Below are 23,473 nucleotides of genomic sequence, written 5' to 3'. Positions count from 1 at the left end.
AAAATCTCAAATAATAAGAAAGTGTATGAATTATAAAATAGTGACCTCAACCTTTAATCCCATTCCCCAAAGGTAACTTCTGTTAATAGTTTAGCATCTATCCTTTTAGATCTTTTGTTTATTATGTAACGTTTAAAATATATATTTATATGTTATATATGTGGATATACATGCAAAATACTATGTTTTACATGCATTTAATCCTGAAGACATAAATTCAGTTTAATCTTTCTTCATAAAGATAAGAGTCAAAAGCCAAAAAGTTTAAGCTGGAACCCAGGTTGTTTTAATTTTTTCCTTTGTGAAAAACTGCATTCCTCCCAGGGATGTTAACATTTCCTGAAGAGAGCTATCAAAGCTTCTAATGAAAGGGCCTTTAAAAAGGCAGAGTCTTGTTCTGATCACTTTGTCATTGTTAACCCCACATCAACAAGGTCAGAAGATTCTAGGGCAAGGACTTAAGCTTATGTACTCATGAAGAAAGAAAGAATTGTAGTCTTGTGCCTGTAGGGGGTCTCTGAATCAACACCAAGGACCTACTTTATCTCATCAATTTCAGTTGATTAACAGAAGAATTATCAAAGGGGTCTAACCTAACTTTTTTTGTTGGAACCCCTCAGGAGATTGCCAAATTGGTGCCATTGCTGGTTTGATGACAGTCCTCCTCACTCTGGTTTTCTTTTCCATCTGAACACCCTACAGCTATCAATGGGCATGTTAGGTTTTGGCTTCATTGTCACTTACCTTCCGGAGGCTGTAATCAGTGCTTACCTGGCTGCCACGGCACTACACATTATGCTGTCTCAGTTGACTTGCATCTTCGGGATTATGATTAGTTTCAATTCTGGTCCTGTCTCCTTCGTCTATGTGAGTAATTTCTACCCTCACCCAGAGTTACAATTGCCCGCTCCCCTTACCTCCAAGAAGAAGTGGACCCCAGTGGAGAGACTTCTGCATAGGCAGCTGGGTCAGTCAAGAGGGTCCTAGAAATAATTCCATCTCTTCTAGATGTATAGTCCTGGTTAATTGCAGGTGCCAGTTGTTCCATGTTCTCAGTTACATTAACCACTTCACCCAGCCTTTTAAACTAACATGATTTACATTAAAATTTTGTCTTTAAGATACTGTATGTATCATAATTCTTCCTATTACATGCCTCATAACAGACATGTATCCTAAAACATCTAAATAATATAAAATGCAGAGTAGTCCCTGAATGCAAGAATGGTGTAGGAGCCAAGCTAAACATACATGGTCGGGGAAAATTGATAAAGAGGAAGCTAATAAACAGAACTCCTGGGTCCTTTCCATTACACTGAAACATACAACGTGTATTCTCTTCTGATTGGACATTATTGTCTTTCAAAATATCTTTTTCAACTTAAGGAAAAATCTATATACACCTCACTGTTGCTCTCATGTTCTAGTACTGCTCCTAAAGACCTCTGTGCCTAGGAGCACTGCCTTGGGGCTTACTTCCTTTTGAACTAATTTAGAGTGTCATTTTCTAGATTTAGGCAATTATTACGTCCCTTTCTAAGCCTCTGTAATTTTGTTTTCTTTCAGAACATTATTAACTACTGCATAGGTCTCCCAAAAGCTAATTCCACCAGCATCCTACTATTTCTAACTGCTGTTGTTGCTCTGAGAATCAACCGATGTATCAGAATTTCTGTCAATCAGTACCCCATCGAGTTTCCTATGGAAGTTTTTCTGGTAGGTGTTTTGATGTTACAAAGTCATGGTTCAAATCATTTTAAATACCCACCTTTTAAAATGAATGAATGAATGAATGAATGAATGAATAAATAAATAATAAATGGGATGTAACCTAAGAAGGGAAAGTTTCATGGGAGAATTGTAGAAATAATATTTTTAAAACATATATTGAATTGTGACAAAGCTGAACACAATGCATATAGTTTCACATGCTAGCTTATATTTGCAAAACATACTTATTTTTCAAAGTGCTTTTATCTATTGCTTCTTTTTCATGCTATTCGAAAAATAGGTGTTTTTTTCCCTCATAAAAGCAATACAGGCTCATTCTAGCAATTTTGGAAAACATAAAGAAGAACAAAAAGGAGGAAAAGAAATTCCTATAGCTGCACCATCCAAAGTCAACCACGGTTGATATTTTTGTATTTTCAGTTATTTGCACTTTGCTTCTTTCAAACAAACATATGACAGGCCTATGCTCAGTGTTGGTGAATTTCTGTGTTTTTCCATGTAGAAGTTTCATTTCTATTTTAATATAGCTGCAACCATACTGTTATTCAGTCTCCTTTCATCCTGACTGTGCTACAGTAAAGAAATTCAGGGACGAGATGTTAAACATATTACCTAATCCATGTCACTAAGGGGCAGAGCTGGGTTTGAGGCAGGGTGGGGAAGGTGCGTGCTTATGTATATGTCCTAAGTTTTCTTTTGACATCTTTTTCTCTAGATCAGTGGAAATGTTAAACTAAATAAATATGATTGTTTTTTCCTTTTTGAGAATATTTTTAAATGCTGTCTAATGATAACATTTCTTGTTTCTTTTAAGAAATCTGATAAAAATATATCTTTTGTAGTTATAGTTAACAGTTTTACAATAATAAAGACATTTTCATAAACAAAGCTCAGGTTTTTAAAGTCAGCATTTCTCTTATCAGGATAACTGAATCTTTGCGTGTCCATGAGAATTATTTTCCCTTTCAGAAGTGTTCTGTGGCAGAGATACTTAAAGCTCACCATGTGCTCCCCTGTTACTTCCCAGCTGGCCTTGTAGTTAGGCAGGACCATGTGAATTGGTGGCCAAAGCATAGGAGAACAGATTTGAGTTCTTTCTTCCCCTGCTGTAGTAATTACAGGGGCTATGTGTTGAGATGACAGAGTCTCTAGGTAGAATTAGCCTGCATCCCCAAGGCACTGTTTGCAAAAAAGCTGCCCTGAAGAGACACTGACCCATAGTGGACTTTGTGTGGGGAAAAAATAAACTTTCATATGTTAGGACACTAAGATCTCATGGTTTGTATGTTGCCACAGCATAACCCATCCTATGCTGACTAATCCAGGTCCATACTCCTCATGATTGAAAGTGTATGGGCGTTGCTCTGGAAACCGAGAGCAAGCTCTGTCTCCTAACTATTGTCTACTTCTTGTGGAGGTGCATATCCTTTCTTCCCTGGAGTAGTTCAAAAAGCTATCAATTCATAAAGGCCAGAAGGTGAAAGGCTGCTTTTACAAAAGACTTTCCAAAACACTATACACAAATAGTGGAGCCCTAGAGCCCAGGGACAATATGCATATGGAGTTTGGGGAGTGGTGTCAGAGGCACCCTCTCCTCATGGACCCCAGTCCAGCTCTGGCGTCCTAGGAAGCTGAGGCTCTAGAGTCACCAGCAGGTGGCATCAGCGCACTCAGATATCAGCACGCTGTCTCTGTCCCTGTCTCTCTCCTTGATTTTAGTTTTATTCAGGTATAATTAACATATAAAATTGTAAGCTATTTAAAACGTACACTGTGATGATTTGATATATGTATACATTGTGAAAGGATTTCCCCCATCTAGTTAACTAACACATCCATCACCTCATATATTTACCTCTCTTTCTTTTTTTTCCCCAGTAGGAACATTTAAATTGTGCTCTCTTGGCAAATTTCAATTATATAATACAATGTTATCAACTATGATCACCATGTTTTACAGTAGATCCTCAGACTCTATTCATCTTATAGCTGGAAGTTTGTACTGTTTTACCAATTTTTCTCAATTCCCCCATCTCCCAGTCCCTGGCAACCACTTTTCTACTCTCTGTTTCTGTAAGTGTGACTGTTTGGGGGGGGTTTTGTTGTTTTAAATTTTTTAGATTCCATGTACAAGTGATACTATGCAGTATTTGTCTTCCTTTGTGTGGCTTATTTCACTTAGCACAATGCCCTCAAGGTCCATCTGTGTTGTCATAAACCAACCCTCTCTTAAGAGCTACCAGCAGCAGGGATCATAGTGATGTTCCTTTAAGCAACCTCAAAGGTAATGAAAATTAACCAAGGGTTGCTCGGAAAGGAGAGGAGTAAGAGTTCAGAGGATCCTGTGGGTTGACTTATGGCTGACAGATTGGTTTGTGAGCCACAGTTAAGACATTCCTTTGAGAATGCTATAAATAATTAAGATGCACTGGAGCAGCCATGGTACAGCCCTCGCAACTGGCCTGTGAATAGTCCACTCCCACCCACCCTGTCAGCGTGCTGGCCCTGGCCGGCCAGCCGCAGGCAAGCTGTTCCTAGAACCAGAATCTATAAAGAGAGCTAATGATAATAATAGTAATAATGGTAATAATAATAATAATAAATAATAAATAATAATAATTAAGATACATCATGGAGTGAAGTTGGGGAGGAAACTGAGGTCCAGCAATGAAAGTAGATGGAGGCTTAGAATTATTGCAAATTAGGCATCAAACTTTCTTGTGACGTAATTTATTCTCAAGGGTTGTTGAAGCCTGAAATACATTGCTTATACCCATGTCAAGTCGAGTGATTCGGAACCCTTTCTGCCATGTAGCAGGGGTTAGAGGTGTAGTTTAGACCTGGAAAAAGACCTCCATGTTTGCCCTGGCAGAGAAGAAAGTGGTAGAGGGAGAATGAGAGCTGTTATGGTGTAGGAAGCAAAAAGCTGCTCACAGCAGCCCCAGAAAGCTACTGCTAACATGTGCTTGAGGGAACTGCACACAACTACCAGTCTGTCCTTTAGTGGTAGTCTCAAATATTAAAGGAAGTTTTCAAGGCAATATCTGGGATCCAGGTAAAATAAACTGACAAATAATTCAAGTTCGACAGATACGAAAACTTTTTTACATATTGTATGTTCACAGTTTATGTGTGTGTATGTGTATTTGTATATGTGTATATTTAAGCTGTAGAGCAAACACCTAAAAAGTGTCAACAGTAGTTGTCTTTAGGTGATTCATTTCTGCTTTTTAATTTTTCATATTTCGTTTATTTTCCTTTATGAGCAAGCATTGCCCTTATACTGGAAATAAGAGTTACTTGGCCACTTGCCACACTTCTTGTCCCTTAACTATACAAAGATCACAACTCTTCTCTGTTCATCCAGATCTTCCTTCCATTCTGATCTGTAGGCTTCCCAGGGGTCTTCATCTGATCACAGCATCACAGGTAAATGAACTGCTGTCCTGCTCAGTGTCTGGCTCAACTCTTAGAGTAGATGCTGGGAAACGACTTACATGTCAGTAGGGAGAATGGGATATAGCAACTATATAATTATTATTTTAAAACCTGGGCATTGAGTTCTCTTATCTCTGTTTAATTTGCTTTGGTGTAAGGTCTTTATAAGCTGCTAGGTTGTCTATTTTCCCTCTAGTTGAAATGGAAGAAGAGATTTCATTTTAAAAGGAAATGAAAGGGGGGAAAATAAAAGCAAGTAATTGCTTTGCTAAAGACCTTTTTTTGTGTGTGCTATCAAATGCTGTTCCATCTTATTAAGGTTATACCTCAACAATTCCCCAAAAGGCTTATTTATATTGGGACAGTGTACCTAGATTTTAAAACTTTTAAAACTGAGGCCTTGGCATAGCTATTATCCGAAAACATGTTTATATTTGGTCCAGATGTTTAAAGTTGGTGAGGAAAGAAAAGTCCAGGGCATCCATTTGTTCGTATTACTATGTCAGAGAGCAAGTCTGAAGTTGCTTTTCACTCTGGTTACAATGATAAAAAGAGCTTAGGGAACCAAAAGAGGACTTCTACATTTCTTGCTGCACTGAGCTGGCCCTGCCTCTTTCTCCGGGCTTCATGCATAAGGACTATCACATATTCCATTTCCTGTCCTGCTAGAGGCTATGGGCACCTCTGCTCTTGGAAGCAACACAAAATATTTAGATGATCATGTGCCTTTTCTTTTTAAACCCCTACAGATCCTTGGCTTCACTGCATTTGCAAGCAAGATAAACATGGCCACAGAAAACAGCAAGATGCTCATTGATATGATTCCTTATAGGTTGGTAATTCCACTTTTCAAGACTACTTTTCCCTTTTTGTTACTTTATCTTAGCCTCTGATGTCACAGCCTGATTGATATTGTTGACCAAAACAAATAGACTGCCGGTTATTGTTCCCAGAAAAGTGGGTTTTATTTGGGATCAGCAGACAATTGCAATTTGGGGTCTGCAATCATGACGAACCACATGCAAGTCCTCCCACAGCAAGAAAAGGAGTTTTTATAGAGGGGAACAGGAAATTGGAGGAAGAGGGGATATAATAAACAAAGAGTCCATAGCTTTTCATTGGCTGAGTCCTTTGCCAGGAAAGGAGTCTTTCTTCTTCCTGTTGGGCTCTGCAAAGGTCACAGGGCATGAGAGCTCCCCATCCTGGTCTCCTGAGTCTACTTAATTAGTTTCTGTTTATTAATTTTTTAACGATATTGTCTACTAACAGTCTCTAGCCACAGCCAAATTTGGGTCATGGGCTCAAATTCATTTTAGAACACAAGAGGTTCTGAAGGACAAAGCCTAGGACAACCCCTTGTTTCTTCTCTGGTCAGCCTCTGACTCTTTTCCCATGATTGAACTGGTCTCCTTACCCAAGTAAACTGTTGGATGCACTGAATACCAGAGAGACTCATGAATTTTTTTTCATGCACATTATGGACCTTCTCAACCTCCATACCTGTCTGATTAACTTCTGTCTGATGGGGCAAGAGATCTCTCTGTTTTCCTAGCCTCTCTCCTGGCGTTCAATGATCAGGAGATGAGCATTCCTTCCGTTTTCAACTACTTAGACTGAATTGGTGTCCTTGAGCAACATTATTTTCTTACTCCAAGTAAAAAGCTTTCTTCAAGTAGTCTGGCATATGGAGTTCTAAAGGACTTGTAATTAATTTGTATTATGATTCCTACCAGTGACTATGTGGCATCACTCTTGCTTCTGTTAGGGAATTATAATTTCTTTAACCTTGACCGGATGAATCACGTTAGCTAAGACAGGCAATATACTGAAGTTTCTTGATTCATGAGCATGCTTTTGAAGAGCATTGTTCATTTCCTCATGCTGTTCGATAGGAAATACTGCAAAGAGTCAATGGTATTGGATAGCCCTCACAAAACAGAGGCTGCTTTGATGCAACCAGATTGAATTAATCTCATATCCTACCAGTTCTCAGTGAAATCTGATGATGGCAAAATACACTTGAAATTCTGTTCAATTTTTTTGAAAGTGTAAGCAGACAACCTAGGTACCAGGGAATACAATGGTAAATAAGACTTGGTCTCTGTCCACAGGAAAAAATAACAAGAGCAACAATGGGATTGATGCTTTACATAATTATTTTATTTCATTTGTTTCTCGCAGTTAATACTATAAGGTAGATATTATCTTCTTCTTATGACCGAGGACAGTAAGGCTTACCAAGCTTAAATTACTTATCCAAGGTCATTCAGCTGGTCAGTGGCAGAGCTACTATTTGAACCCATTTCTATTTAATTCCAAAATCTATTATGATAACTCCACTATTATATTTACTCAATATGCTTCTGTTATCAAGGCTTAAAAACCACACAGTCAACCTTTGCTTGTACTTTATCACAAGATTCAAGGGTATAGATAGAGAAATAAACATTTCAAAAATATAATTAGGTATTGCATTGCACTTTTTTTATTATGTGTTTATCCATGGTTGCTAGGGATTAGAAAAATTGAACAATTTAGGTCAGTCCCTTCCACACTCATATCCCCTTTTAACCTAAACTGATAACAAAGAATTGAATGTTACAGAAAACAGCGGGAAGGAAAACAGAAGTTTGTGTTGTTACCATATTAAATGTTTAAGGTTTACTAACATAGATTTGGGCAATAAATTCAAATTCATAATAATGATGAGGAATGGGAATGTGTGTGGAACTATATCAAACTAAAAAACTTTCACACAGCAAAGGAAACCATCAACAAAATGAAAAAAACAGTCTACTAAATGGGAAAATATTTGCAAATGATATGACCAATAAGGGGTTAATATCCAAAATATATACACAGTTCATACAACTCAATATATTAAAAAAAAAAAAGCAAACAAACACAACCCAATTAAAAAATGGGCAAGAGACCTGAATAGACATCTTTCCAAAGAAGATACACAGATATCCAAGAGGTACATGAAAAGATGCTCAATACAGCTAATCATCAGAGAAATGCACATCAAAACAATGAGATATGGCCTCACACCTGTCAGAATGGCTATTATAAAAAAGACCACAAATAACAAATGTTGGCAAGGATGTAGAAAAAAGGGAAAGCTAGTACACTGTTGGTGGGAATGTGAATTGGTGCAGATACTGTGGAAAACAGTATGTACGTTCCTCAAAAACCTAAAAGTAGAACTACCATATGATCCAGCAATTCCACTCCTGGAAATATATCTGAAGAAAATGAAAACACTAATTTGAAAAGATACATGCACCCCAATGTAGCAACATTATTTGCAATAGCCAAGACATAAAAGCAACCTAAGTGTTCATCAACAGATGAGTGGATAAAGAAGATATGGTATATAAACACAATGGAATATTACTCAGCTATAAAAAAGAATGAAATCTTGCCATTTGCAACAACATGGATGGATCTAGAGGATGCTATGCTTAGTGAAATAAGTTAGACAGAGAATGACAGATACTCTATGTTATCACCTATATTTGGAATCTAAAAATAAAACAAACAAATGAATATAACACAATAGAAATAGACTCTGAGAGAGAACAAACTAATGGTTACCAGTGAGGAGAGGGAAGTGAAGGGCAAAGTAGGGGTATGGTATTAAGAGATGCAAACTACTATGCATAAAACAGATAAGCAACAAAGATATATTGTACAGCACAGGGAAATACAGCAATTATTTTGTTATAACTTTAAAAGGAGTATGATGTGTAAAAAAATATTGAATCACTATGTTGTACACCTGATCTAACACTGTAAATCAACTATACTTCAATTTAAAAAAGAGAGAGAATAGGAACGGATATACCAATAGTAGCCGAAATAAACTTTAAATTTAAAAAGAGACAAAGAAGGCTATTATATGTTGTAAAATGTCCAATGCAGCAAGAAGATGTAACAGTTATAAACATTTACACACCTGATGATAGACCATCAAAATATATGAAGCAAAACTTACAGAATTGAAGGGAGAAGTAGACAGTTCTATTAGTTGGCAGCTTCAGTATTCCACTCTCAGTAATGAACAGAACAACCACGCGAAAGATAAGTAAGGAAATACAGGACTTAACTAACATGATAGACCAGCTGGACCTAATAGACACATACAGAATACTCTGCTCAACTACAGCACACACGTTCTTCTCAAGTACACATGGGATATTTTCCAGGATGGACCACATGTTAGGGCACAGATCAAGTTTTCAATAGATTTAAAAAGACAGGTATCATACAAAATATCTTCTCTGACCACAATGGGATGAAGTTATAAATTAACAGAAATAAAAATTCACAAATCTATGGAAATTAACACACTCTTACTAAATGACCAATGGATCAAAGAAGAAATGACAAGAGAAATAAGGAAATACAAAGAGATGAATGAAAACAAAACCACAGCATGCCAAAATCTATGGGACCCAGCAAAAGTAGTGCTAAGGGGTAAATTTATCATCAAAAACATTTACATTAAAAAACAAGAAAGATCTCAAATCAACAACCTAACTTTACAACTCTAAGGAACTAGAAAAAGAACAAACTCAACCTGAAGGAAAGCAGAAGGAAATAAAGATTTAGAGCAGAGATAAATAAAGTAGAGAATAAAAAAACAACAGAGAAAATCAATGACAGTAAAAGTTGGTTCATTGAAAAGATCAACAAAACTGACCTTTAAGTAGATGGATTGAGACAAAAAGAGAGATGACCAACTCAGAAATGAAAGTGAGGATATTACTACCAATTCTACAGAAGTAAAAAGGATTATAAGAGAAATAAAAAGGATTTTACTATAAGAAACCTCCTCCTCCTCCTATAAGCAACCATATGCAACAAATTTGATAACCTAGATGAAATGGAAAAGTTCCTAGAAACTCAAAACCTATTAAGACTAAATCATAAAGAAACAGAAAATCTAAATAAACCTAAAGTTAGTAAGGAGATTGAATCGATAATCAAATATCTCTTGACAAAGAAAAGTCCTCAGGTGATGGTTTCACAGGTGAATTTTACCAAGCATTTGAAGGACTAATGCCAGTTCTTCTTAAACTTTTCCCAAAAATTGAAGAAGAGGAAACACCTCCCAACTTATTCTATGAGGCCAGCATTACCCTGATACTAAAGTAAGGCAAAAATACTACAACAAAAGAAAACTCACAAACACTGACACAGAAATCCTCAAAAATAACCAGGAAACCAAATTAAGCAGCATATTAGAAGTATTTTACACCGTAAATAAGTGGGTTTTATTCCTGGAATGCAAAAACAGATCAATGCAATATACCACATTAACAGAATGAATAGAAAAACAATCATTTCAACTGATGCATAAAAAGCATGTGACAAAATTCAACACCCTTTCATGACAAAAATGCTCAAGAAACTAGGAATATAAGGAAACTGCCTTGACAAATGAAACTCCTATATGAAAAATCCACAGCAAACACATTCAATAGTGAAAGCCTGAAAGACTTTTCCTCTAAGGTCAGGAACAAGGCAAGGATGCCCACTTTCACCCCTTATATTTAACATAGTGCTGGAAATTCTGGCCAGAGCAATTAAGCATAAATAAGAAATAAAAGGCATCCAAACAGGAAAGGAAGACATAAAATTATTCCTGTTTGCAGATGATTATTTCGTATGTAGAAAACCCTAAAGATTACACACACACAGATACACACACACACAAACTGTTGGAATTAAATTCAGCAAAGTAGCAGGATACAATGTCAACACACAAGTCAGTTGCTTTTCTATACATTAACAGTGAACAATCTGAAAAAGAAATTATGAAAAAAATTCCATTCACAATAGCATCAAAAGGAATTAAATACTTAATAATTAACCAAGGAGGCGAAAGACTTGTACGACGAAAGCTACAAAACACTGATGAAAGAAGGAAATAAATGGAAATACTTTCCATGTTCATAGACTGGAAAACGTAATATTGTTAAGATGTTAATACTACCCAAAGAAGTCTATGGATTCAGTTCAATCCCTGTCAAATTCCCAATGATTTTTTTTTGCAGAAATATTAAAACCCATCCTAAAATTCATATGGAATTTCAAGGAACTCTGAATAGCCAAAGCAATCTTGCAAAAGAATGAAGTTAGAGGACTCATACTTACTAATTTCAAAACTTACTACAAATCTACAGTAATCAAAACAGTGTGGTATAGGCATAAAGACAGACATAAACCAATAGAATGGAATGAAGATCCAGAAATGAATCCTTGCATACATAGTCAAATGACAAGGATGCCAAGACCTTTCAATGAGAAGAAGACAATCTTTTCAACAGATGGTGCTAGGAAAACTGGATATCCACGTGCAAAAGAATGAAGTTGGACTCTTATCTAACACCATATACAAAAATTAACTCAAAATGGATCAAAACCTAAATGTAAGACCTAAAACTATAAAACTCTTAGGAGAAAACATAGGACAAGAACTTCATGGCATTGGATTTGGCAATAATTTCTTGGCTATGACTTCAAAGGAACAGGCAAAAAATAGACAAATTGGACTTCATGAAAATTAAAATCTTTTGTGCATCAAAAGACACTATCAACAGAGAAAAACGACAACTCACAGAATAGGAGAAAATATTTGCAAATCACCTATGATAAGGGATCAGTATCCAAAATATATAGAGATTTCCCAAAATGCAGCAACAAAAAACAAACAACCTGACTCAAAAAGTGGGGAAATGACGATATAGGAGGATGATATAGGAGTGGCCAAGAAGCACATAAAATGCTCGACATCACTGATCATTTGGGGAATGCAATTCAAAACTAGAAGATACCACCTCACATCCATTAGAATGGCTACTATTTTTTTTTAAAGACAGAAAATAGCAAGTGTTGGTTAGGATGTGGAGAAAATGGAACTTTGGGCACTGTTAGAGGAAATGTAAAATGTACAGCCACTGTGGAAAGTAGTACATTGGTTCCTCAAAAAATTAAAAAGAGAACTACCATATGACCCAGAAATTCTACTTCTGGATATAATACCCCCCACCAAATTAACAGCAGCATCTTGAAGAGACATTTGTGCACCCACGTTCATAGCAACATTATTCGCAATAGCTAAAAACTGGAAGAAACTGTTAAGTGTCCATCAATGGATGAATGGATAAGTAAAATGTAATCTATATATACACTAAAATATTATTCAGCCTTAAAAAGGAAGGAAAATCTGACATATACTACAATACAGATGAAGCTTGAGAATATTTTGTTAAGTGAAATAAGCCAATCACAAAAAGACAAATACAATATGATTCCACTTATTGAGGTATTTAATCAAAATCATCAAGGCACAAAGTGGAATGGTGGTTGTCAGGGCTGGGTGAAGGGGGAAATGGAGAGTTATTGATTAATGGGTATAGAGTTTCAGCTTTATAACATGAAAGAATTATGGAGTAGATGGTTTTGATGGTTGAACATTATGAATATATTTAATACCACTGAACTGTACAGTATGGAATGGGTAAGATGGTAAATTTCATTTCATGTATATTTCACCACAAAAAAATTGAGGGAAAAAAGATGTGGATAGAATCAGTTATAATTTGTATAAAGGACAAGGACTGAAATTATATACCCTGAGAGAGTTGAGTGTGACTAGAAGGGATATATTGAGCTTTTTAGCTCTAAACCATCTTAGATGTCTGCCTATTGCTTATCCCCTGGTGTGGTCTTGAACACTGTAAATAAACCATTTTTCCTCAGCTTTTATTGTTTTGCCTGTTCTATTTGCTGCCATTGGCACATGGCAGAAACCTTGAACTAGAAGATAGCAGAGCATGCTCTCTTAATGGCTTCTGTAACTTGCCTTGGTTTGCTGGCAATTTTGGCAAGCTACTGCTTCAGTGACTGCTCTTATCTCTTATTTTTATTAAAAAAAAAAAAAGTCAGGCCTGACCCACATATGATAAGTCAGGGGAGGTGCCAATAAATGATTCCTGTGCTCTAGGAATAATTCTACCATTTTATTCCAGCTTCCTGTTTCCTGAAACACCAGATTTGAGCATGCTTACTGCAGTTATATTAGAATCTTTCTCCTTAGCCGTGGTGAGCTCATCTCTGCTCGTATTTCTGGGCAGGAAGATTGCCATCTTCCATAACTACGACGTCAATTCCAACCAGGTGAGAGGACAGGCCTGTCTATTACTTTCTCTGAACTTTTAGTCTTTGTTCTCTAACTTGAGCCTCCTGCTAACATGAAAACTGGATTCTTCTCTAACCAGAGAGTCCCTGGGACCAAAATTTGAACTATAATTACCAAAGGGTTTTTGAGAAGTGTGGCATACTTAGCTTTGAAGCCACCTGAGTTAATGTGAGTATTGTTACTCTAGAACAGACATGGTATAGGGAGGCAGGGAGATAACCTATGGCATCATGTTAAGCTAGCAGAACTCCTTTTACCTTCCTTTCCAGCAAGTTCTCAGAGGTCAATGCAGTGGAATATCAAAACTAAGCTAATAATATAACTAAGTTGCTATCCCAGAAATTGTCTTTGTCATTTTTTTAAATTGAAAGAGAATTTTTTTATTGTAGTTGGTTTATAATGTGTTAGTTCCTGGTGTACAGCATAATGATTCAGCTATACATATATATGTTCCTTTTCATATTCTTTTTCATTATAGGTTATTACAAGGTATTGAATTTAGTTCCCTGTGCTATACAGTAGGGTCTTGCTGTTTACCTATTTTATAAGTAGTAGTTAGTATCTGCAAATCCCAAACTCCCATTTTATCCCTCCACACCACCCCCTTCCACCGGTGGTAACCACACGTTTTCTGTCTGTGAGTCAGCTTCTGTTTTATAAATAAGTTCATTTGTCTCATTTCTTTAGATTCCACACATAAGTGATATCATATGGTATTTTTATTTTTCTTTCTGGCTTACTTCACTTAGTATTTGTCATTGCAAAAAAAAATCTCCAACTACTCTGAGCTTGGCCCTTTCCCTAGAAATCAAAAAGGATATGTGAAAGCAAGAAGTGTCCTGCTTTGACTTTAGGATACTATAGAAGGAAGTAAGAAAAATAATACTATGTTTCCTTCTGTTATTCTAAGTCTTAGCGATCATGTAAGGGAGAATAATAAGGCAAAAGTCTCATTTTCTCACCTGGAAAAAGTGCTTTCCTCATGATTGCTAGCTAAAATGTAAAAATGAGATTTGCCATCTTTCAGTTGTTTCTAATATTTCAGTATTACTTGAAGTGATATAAACAACCCTATCTTCATACACAAGAAATAACAGTATACCTTTAGTTCAAAGTCAAATCAGCCTTCTTCAACACATAAAGGGTCTAAGATGTTTGCTATTTCTTTACAGGATTTAATAGCCATTGGCCTTTGCAATGTCGTCAGTTCATTTTTCAGATCCTATGTGTTTACTGGTGCTGTTATCAGGACTGTTATCCAGGATAAATCTGGAGGAAGACAACAGGTGTGTGAAATAGAATTTGACCTTTAATATATAAAGGCATATATGTCCATTCACATGTATGTTCACAGAAGGTGATTATATTAGTTTAACCATGTTGCTATTTTAATATTATCCTTTTGGGAAGAATTTGGATTTCATACTCACCTTAATTTTTGCTTAGATTTTTGTCTTAAAACCTATCAATGCTGTCAGTGTGGAACTTGATAGTCATTTTCTATAGAAATATTATTCTATGTAAGAGGCTTCTACATATTAGCCCACAAAAAGCCACTTTCCATGTAACGTACCTGAAAGATAATATTTCAGGTAAACTAACCATCACCAATAAACATTTTTTTCCCCACAGGGAGATATATTCTCAGCCCTAGTCTGGGAAAGCACTAATACAACTCTCTCCTTCCTGGCAGCAGAACTAACATTATGGCTTCCTCAAAAGGCATAACAAGAGGCTTTCGTGATAAAGGGTAAAGTCTTTGTCTAGGTGAACCTGGGGAATTTATGACCATTCTGCCTTTGTATAAGAGAAAATTATCTAGGTCAGACTCTCTTCAGTTATCCTGAATTAGAAAACTTAAAAGACAGGTGTATGGAAGAGAAGAGGTGAAGGGACAATGGTGGTAGAGAAGGCTCTAAAGGTGAGCTCTCTAACTGCAGGCATGAGATTTCTTAAGTCCAGTGATCATGAGTTTTAAAATGACCAGATAAGTTACAACTTTACAACATGAGGGATGGGACATCTCTTGTCCCATCTCTCATTTATTTTATTTTTATTTTATCTCTCATTTATGTAGCATGAACAAATGCCAAAGAACTATCAGAATTGAAACCAGAGTAAGCTCAGGGAATGAGTCAAGGTTCAGAAGGCAGAGAAGCAGTGACAGAATTCAAAGACAAGCTTCGTCCACAAAAGCACAGTAGGAAGGTATAGCCGTGGACAAAAAGTAAAGCATCAAAAGAATGGACACTAAATTTGAATGGGAAAGATAAAGTGTCACAGTCTATGGGTAAATATAGGGTGAAAGCTAATAAAAGTCATAAGGTTAGGCAGGGGTGAGAGCATGGGTCTAGAGTAACACCATGTCATATTTTATGTGGACTGGGTTTGTTGTTATTGAGCTTCTACCAGACACACTGGCCTTTAAGGTGTAGCTCTTTTGCACTACTATTTGGCAAAAAGAAGGAAGATGAGTCATGTTAAAAAGACGGATGTTCTTTGCAAGTGTGCAAAAACTTTGAAGCCAAAATGAGAAGATTTTATGATAAGAAGAAATGGAAGTGGAGTGGGGGTATAGCTCAGTGGCAGAGCATGTGCTTAACATGCTCAAGGTCCTAGGTTCAATCCCCAGTACCTTCATAAAATAAATAAATAATTTTAAAAATTAAATTTGAAAATACAATAAAAGAAGAAATGGTAATGGCAGTTCCAGACATTAGTTCTTGCCAACTTTTGTTAACACACTTTGCTTATTTAGTATACAAGTATAACAAATTTGGGGAGAAAAGATGCATGCACCTGGATAAAACTAAATCACAGTGAAAGAAAAATTAAGTGCAGAATAAATACAGTCAGTAAAAAATGCCATAATATTGCAGGAAGGAGAATGATGGAGGAAGTGGGACTTTCATGGCTCATCGAAAAAGGGTTAGGTTATGTATAAATTGATGGAGGGAAGGAAGAAGGATTTCCATTCAGCCTCAGAGTTGCCTTTAGCCTGTTGGACAGTGCCTGCCTCAGAGGCAGCCTGTGGTTCTCATTCTGTTTTCTGCTGCTGCATTGTTCTCCCATACAACACACTCCCCTATCAATGACATCTCTCTCTGTGGTGCAGTGACCCTTCACAGAGAAGCATGTCCCTAGGGATGCTGGTAAACCGTTCCCCAAGATGATGATTTATCCAGGGCAAATTGCTGGTTCAAGCAGAGAATGCCACTGGCCCCTGGCCCTACACATTGGAGCTACCCAGTCTCCAATCTGAGTTGATGATCTGGACCAGCAAAGGTCTCTGAGTCTCATTCAGCTTTCTTCATCCCACAGCAGGGGTTGTACTCTCCACCCTTTTTCTCTGGAGATTTTTGATTCACTCTGCCTGAGAACACCCCCACTTTTTCAAAGCTCCCCAGGACTACAGGAAAGGGAAGCCACGGGGATGGCTCTGAACCTCTCAGATACGACCTGCCACCAAGGGCCACTTTTATTTATCTATCTATCTATCTATCTATCTATCTATCTATCTATCTATTTACTTACTTACTTACTTACTTACTTATTTACGTACTTACTTACTTACTTATAACCATAAATACAAACTGTATATAATGTATCTGTATTTCACTTTAATTTTTCCCTGTGTAGAACCCACTTGTCTTCACTGGTTGCAGCAACACCTATTAACCATTCTTCCATGGCCTGGGCTTGAGTTGCTGGCAGGCCCAGTTTAACTGTTCCCACTACACCTTCCAGCTTGTCCAGTTCTGACCACTGTGCTTCCCTCTTCTCTGTGATTGGGTTCATTTCCTGGTTCTCTGCTTTCCAAGGACCAGCCTTCCTGCCTTGTCCCCAGGTTCCCAAAACTGCTTAAAAATGAGTTATTATTTGGGGGGGGAAAGAACGAAAGAAAGAAATTATAAAAGAAAGAAGTGAATTGTATTATTTCTAGAGGAAGCAGCTGGGGTCGTGGGGAGAGCCTGGATTTTGAAGTCAAGCCAGTCAGGTGGATTGAAACCTGACTTAGTGGTTCCTGGATGTGTGACTCTGGGCAAGTTACTTTTGCTTTCTGAGGCTGTCATCTATAAAAATGGAGATAAGGATAACCTTTCAGTTGTGAGGATTAAACTGGATGATAATAATGCCCATCATAGTGCCTGTCACTTAAGATGTTCAAAAATTAGAGCTTCTATCCCAGGCCGCTGGTGCCCTGACTGGTGCATGGTAGGTAATATACTGTCCACTACTTACGGAACAGTGGGTATCTGAAGGTCTGCATGTCGTTTGTGGCTGTGGTCTGCGGGAACTCGTATTGCCTTAAATTCTCGGAAAGAAGGCAGAATCAGTCTTTGTTCAAGAAAGCCTGGAAAAGTGATGGTAAGTCAGAGCAGAAAAGCAAAACATGCATGAGATGTAAAGTTACACATGCTTGCTGTCTCTAGACCCTGTCAAGGCACTGAGTCTGGGATTCTGAGAGCCATCAAGCATCCTCCTAAGGCACAATGCCACTAAGGATGGCCCTCTAATCCCAAAGCCCACTCCCCTGCATGTGCAGCCATGGGGGACACAATTATTGGCAGGCCTCCTAACCCTCTCTGAGCAGCAAGTTTTATGGGATTCAGTATCTGGTTTGTACTCATTTTAAACTAAGTTTTATATAACTTATTTTGGTATCTGTATGTCTTTGTTTCCTTAAAAATAATCAGAAGAATTTTTGAGGAAAGGAGTGGTAGGAAGGAAAAGTCCTGATATATGTTCCTATGCTAATTAAAGCAGTTTCTTTGTATAGTGCCAAACAAGAATGCCTGAAGCCAGATCCTGAAATTAGGTGCAGCATCAGGCTAGCTTGTACATTGGCTGGAGAAGTTTATGGCTCTTAGTTGCCTGTTTTAAGTTCCACAGTGTATGAAATGTTTGCCATGACAACTTCCCGAGTTTCAGGTGTAGTGATCCATTTTCTTGAATCCTTCCTACAGCTTTTCCATGCTGAGTTGCTCCCGTAGCTGTGAATCATCTAGGACGGGGAAAGGAGGAAGTAGGACGTTGATTTCATTGCTACTATTTTCAGTGTTGCATTTATATGGCAAATAGCAATGAGCAGTGAGAGGGAATCCAGTAGGGAGCAATTTTTTTCACACCTAAGAAATAAAGAGAATAAATTAGAGAATTATTGCTGAGTGGTCATTTAATGGTTTAGATATAAGCTTGCTTGTTCTTGCTTATATATGCCATTGTTTTAACTTGAGGTTACAGTTTCATCCTCTCCCCCCATCACAGTGGGTAATTATACTGCCTTGTATTATTTTTTTATTAGCAGGGGCTTAAACAATGGAAATTTATCAATAGGGGATATAATGCGTTCAAGACTATGTCCAGAGAGCCTTGAGATTATAAAGGGAACTATGCTTCTTAGCTTTCTACCTGTATTGGACAGTCTGAATCACTGCTTACCAAGTAGTACTGAGCCCAGAGTAGCCAGGCCAGCTGGGGTAGGATCCAGAGCTGCTATATACAGCCCTGACTCATGTTCGTAACTTTTTTTGATGGCAGCGAGGCAGAGAGAACCTAAAGTCAGAAAATTGGAAGTGAATATCGTGGTATTTTTAAGATGAAGCCCCACTGAAGCCGTTAGATGCAAAGCTATCCAAGCTCCAAAAGAGCGAGGTGGAAAAGTTGGGATTTCAGGGCTGACAGTGGTGAGTCTACTAGAGCTCTCCTAAACTGTTCAAAGAGAGGTTAAAGTTAGAAGGAGATGCAGGTCAGATTTTAGGAGACTTCAGATTCGTAGCACAAAGCTATTGCAAGAAAGAATCAAATACCCAAGACAATTTGTGGCAGGAAGACTTCATGCACTTAGTCAAGTATTTATTGAGTACCTAGTTTGTGTTTGGCACTTTAACAAGACCTAAAAAATGTTCACCAAAAAATGCACTTATGCTAGATGGTTATACTCAACACCTTTTAAGAGAAAATGACACGCTTCTCACAAAGCAGAAGGCCTCAGTTACAGACAGGGACCAGTACATTCCTGATGGTCTCTCTCCAACCGGCTCTGTCTCCTCAGTTTGCATCTCTGGTAGGCGCAGGTGTGATGCTGCTCCTGATGGTGAAGGTGGGACGCTTCTTCTATGAGCTGCCAAATGTAAGTAGGACTGAGCAGATAACTAAGTCAATAAAGAATGGATCTCCAGATAGCATCTTCGTAGGGCATCTCTGAGAAGAACTGCATTCAGCTTGTCCCCAGCGATTGCCCCAACCTATTTCTAGTTGCTTTCCTTTAAAATTATAGCATCTACCACATGGAATTGGGAATCAAATAAGATAATATGTAAAATATATAAAGAATGGTGTTGAACAAATAATAAGCACTCAAGAAAAAATTGTTATTCTCAATAAACTTTTTTTTAAATTGCTCAAGTTAAAAAGTAAACTTCAGAAGTAAGGATTCAGTTAAACATGACCAAAATAGACTTCAAATGCCAGAACGCCCATTACCAGCACAGGCTTGGAAGCTCATTGTGCATTCATGCCATCTGTTTTCCTAAACAGTCTCCAGAAGGCCTTGTTCTGCATTCATGTGAACTCCTTCCCCCTACTGCTGCCACACTGCCTCTGGTTAGTTCACAACAGTAGGAGGCAAGGTATAGAAATTGAGGTTTAACTCTGTTCAGCTAGGATGCCTCTTATGTGCCATTTCTTCCTTTTGTGTGAGACTGATGACCTTACTTTTAGAGATGCCAGGTGTATTAATTACTGGCTATAATCAATCTAAGTTACAATATAGATCAATGTCCAGTGACCATAATTTCCTTTTAAATTTCCATAACGTTCCCTTTAGCTATTTTTAGATAGTACTAAGGAGAGGGAGAGATTTTATTCCAGGTGCAGCAGCCTGGATACACACTGAGGTGGCAGTCCCTGAAGCTGAAGTGGTTGTAAATATTATCCTCATTCTTTTGAACACATCTATTCCACCTGGAGAATCAGGTTTCAGTAGAGCAGGACCATCTCAAGGCTGTGGCTGCCTTCTGCTCCTGTGGTTCAGGGACCTTCGAAACCACCCATGGAATATATGCATGGTGGGCGGGATTAAGCTTGTGTTTATCCCACAAGCTGTCCTCTGATTCCCAGCAGAAGCCATCTCCAGAATTTAGTTTATATAGCACCTCTGGTGCTATAACTCTTGGGAGTCTATTTTAGGAGGGCCACCCACTAATTTACTTTGAACAATGATTTTTTTTCTTTATAGCTTTATAGAAGAATCAGAATTTTAAAAAATCTCAAATAAAAAAATCTATCAGAATTCACTGAAGGGTAGTGGTAAAAGTAGGTAAGCACTCCCTTAACTATAAATATGTTGGGGATAGAACAGCCCTTGCTTTTGGCTAACCATGTATGGCACATTATTTTCACAGCATCTAGCTAGGATGTTTCTGGGTGAGAAAATGTGAACACAATCTGATCAGTGGAATATCGGAATTTCTATAAAATGGGGCTCTGCAAGTATTAAACTATGAATGATTCTTTCCTTCTTTGAGCTACCATTTGCTTGTTGCAAAATCCTTAGGAGAGTAATTGGTGGAGCATCCTGGCTAGGATCTCAACTAGTTAGCAAGGAAATCAACATCAACTTTTAAAAAACATGATTTAATAGTATATTCAATATTGTTCCAATTTAGTATGAAAAATACATACAATATACCAAAATGTTAACAGTGGTTATCTCTCAGATGATGGAAATTATATATAAATTTAATTCTTCTTTATACATGAGCATCTTTTATCTTAATATTCAGAAAGGTAAAATGTTCATTATACATTGTTTTACAAAGATTTGTTTCCTCTTCATACTCCATACCTCAAGCCAAAAATCTTGTAAAAGCCCAAGAAGTTGGATTTCTTATCTTTCCTACTACATCTCCCTGCAAATTGCAGAAATTTTTGGAGATTCTTGATTGAAAAGAAGATGAAGATGAGGAAGAAGTTATTTCTGATGACTCCATCTTTGTTTGCCCTTCCCTCCTCTACCAACCTGTTGAGTCCAACTGGTCACTGAGTAACCTCAGAAAACCAGAGTAATCTTGGACCGATGCCATCCTCGTGGTAGGATTAGTTCTAATTCCCAGGCAGAGTATATAGAGGAGAGGCTGGCTAGGAAGAGGCTAAGAAATGTTAAGCTAATGCAGGGCCTTCATGAACATAAGAAAATGTTTCTTAAAATAGGTTAGATTCTATGTTGAGGCTCTGATTTTACATCCCTATGAGTATAGATCTTCATTTTCTTATATTTAAGAAACATTCCTTCCATTACAAAAGGAGACATGCCTACTTTTAAAACTTTGGAAAATCCATAGTAGATAAAAATATCATCCACAATCACAAATAAACCACTATTAACCTTTTGGCATATGTCTCACCAATATTGTTTTCTATGTATGGATAGTACTTTGTATAATTGTGATCTAACTCTACACACAATCTGGTATTCTTGTTTTAATTTAACATATAGCACAATAGTCCATACTATAACTTATTTAATCACTTTCCTATTATTGGAATATTAAGTTGTCTGAATTTTTGTTACTATAAATAACACAACAATGAGTAATTTTGTAGTCTACCCTTTCTACATTTAGGATAGATTTCTAAAAGTAAAACAGAATGTCTGTGTGGAAGTATAGCAGCATTTCTTGATATATTGCCAAGTTATTTTCCAAAAGTACCATACTCAACAGCCATTTTTATGGGGCATCTTCAATGTTTTTAATTTGCTGGTTTAATTTGATGGACTGAAAAATGGTATCTCATTGTTGAGATAATTAAAGTGCATCATGATTAGACCGGAAAAAAAAGCCCACTTGAAACTATTTTAGAGTTTCTGTGAGTGGAAATTCCCTTAATTTGTCATCCCATCTGAGGATGGTTTCTAGGTAACATTGGTAACATAGATGATGTCAAGCCAAGTAGACAAAGATAAGACAAATGGCCAAAGGTGCCAGCCTCCCTGTAGGTCTTGCCTCATACACCGAAAGAGACAATACTGAAACAGAAGGAGCTAGATGGTCACAACCAGTGGCTACTCTTCCTTTCCCTTGGTAATCAGTGATCTGATTGTGGCTTGTGGTAGCTCTACCAGCCGAATCAGTCACTTGGCCTTGCCTCGTCTTGTGTGTTTGACAAATCATGGAGGCGAGCAGAGAAAAATGTGGAGAATATGTATTTGACTAGACAGTGAGCTGAAGCTCGGACATGGTATTTTTATGAACTGTCAGTGCGTAATATCTCTGGCTGGCGAGGCTGACTCTGTAGTTCCTTTGTGGAGACTTGAAAGTTTTACCCCTGAAAGGAAAGTGAAGCAGGGTTTATCTTTTCCCCACAGGCTGTGCTGGCTGGTATTGTTCTGAGCAACGCCCTACCGTACCTTGAAACTGTTTACAACCTACCAAATCTGTGGAGGCAGAACCAATATGACTGTGTGAGTGTAGATGCACTGGCTGAGGTCAGGGAGGACGGAGGGGAAGGCTGCAGAGAGGGGAAGAGAACAGACGAAGGAGATCAGTGTGAAGGACACTAGGCACTCTTTGATGCCTAGTACTATATTTGTGCTTAAAAAAAGGAGTCAAGGTTATTGGTGCATGGAAGTACTGACTCCATTCCAATGATGCAAAGTTCAATCAAATAAAATTAATTAAGTAGCAACAGTTACATACAGATCTGGTAAAAAGGGTTTCTCATACATTGCATATTTGAATGACTTTTAATCCAGCTAATAGAAATACATCCTAGGAGAGGAGACACGAATCCTAATAAGACACGGAAGTCTTGCCAGGAAGAGTGATGGAGCACCTTCCTTCTCTCTAGAGCACAAAACTAGAGCTATAAAGGGGAAACAGCAAGAAATAAAAGATGGGGAATGTCATACAATGAGAGGAGAAGGAGCTAGTAAAGGGAAAGTGATGCAAAAGGGAATCATTTTTGGATCCATGTCCCTGAGATTTAAGAAGGGATGTGGTCCAGTGCACAGGGAGAGCTTCTGAGTAGGAGGGACAGCACTTCCAAAAGAATCGGGGAGAAGGTTGAGTGCAGATGTTAACTAACAAGTGG

General features: G+C 37.6%; 1 protein-coding gene across 8 annotated transcripts in view; it reads left to right on the top strand.

Annotated features, from left to right (window-relative positions):
* SLC26A8 (solute carrier family 26 member 8) overlaps positions 1-23,473 on the top strand; it is a 53,066-nt gene that overhangs the window by 20,765 nt on the left and 8,828 nt on the right. For 5 of the 8 annotated variants that reach the window (XM_032462923.1, XM_032462925.1, XM_032462922.1 and 2 more), the window contains exons 5-11: positions 703-867; positions 1,567-1,716; positions 5,919-6,001; positions 13,209-13,356; positions 14,551-14,664; positions 19,434-19,511; positions 22,749-22,844. In XM_032462923.1, the coding sequence (XP_032318814.1) occupies positions 703-867; positions 1,567-1,716; positions 5,919-6,001; positions 13,209-13,356; positions 14,551-14,664; positions 19,434-19,511; positions 22,749-22,844 (834 nt within the window). The remainder of the gene's footprint in view (positions 1-702; positions 868-1,566; positions 1,717-5,918; positions 6,002-13,208; positions 13,357-14,550; positions 14,665-19,433; positions 19,512-22,748; positions 22,845-23,473) is intronic. The other 3 variants (XM_032462929.1, XM_032462926.1, XM_032462927.1) reach the window with 2 other exon arrangements.

The sequence above is a fragment of the Camelus ferus genome, chromosome 20, assembly GCF_009834535.1.
Source record: "Camelus ferus isolate YT-003-E chromosome 20, BCGSAC_Cfer_1.0, whole genome shotgun sequence".
Classification (NCBI taxonomy): Eukaryota; Metazoa; Chordata; class Mammalia; order Artiodactyla; family Camelidae; genus Camelus; species Camelus ferus.
The sequence above is the reverse complement of the archived record's forward strand: the minus strand, read 5'-3'. Positions and strand labels throughout refer to the sequence as shown.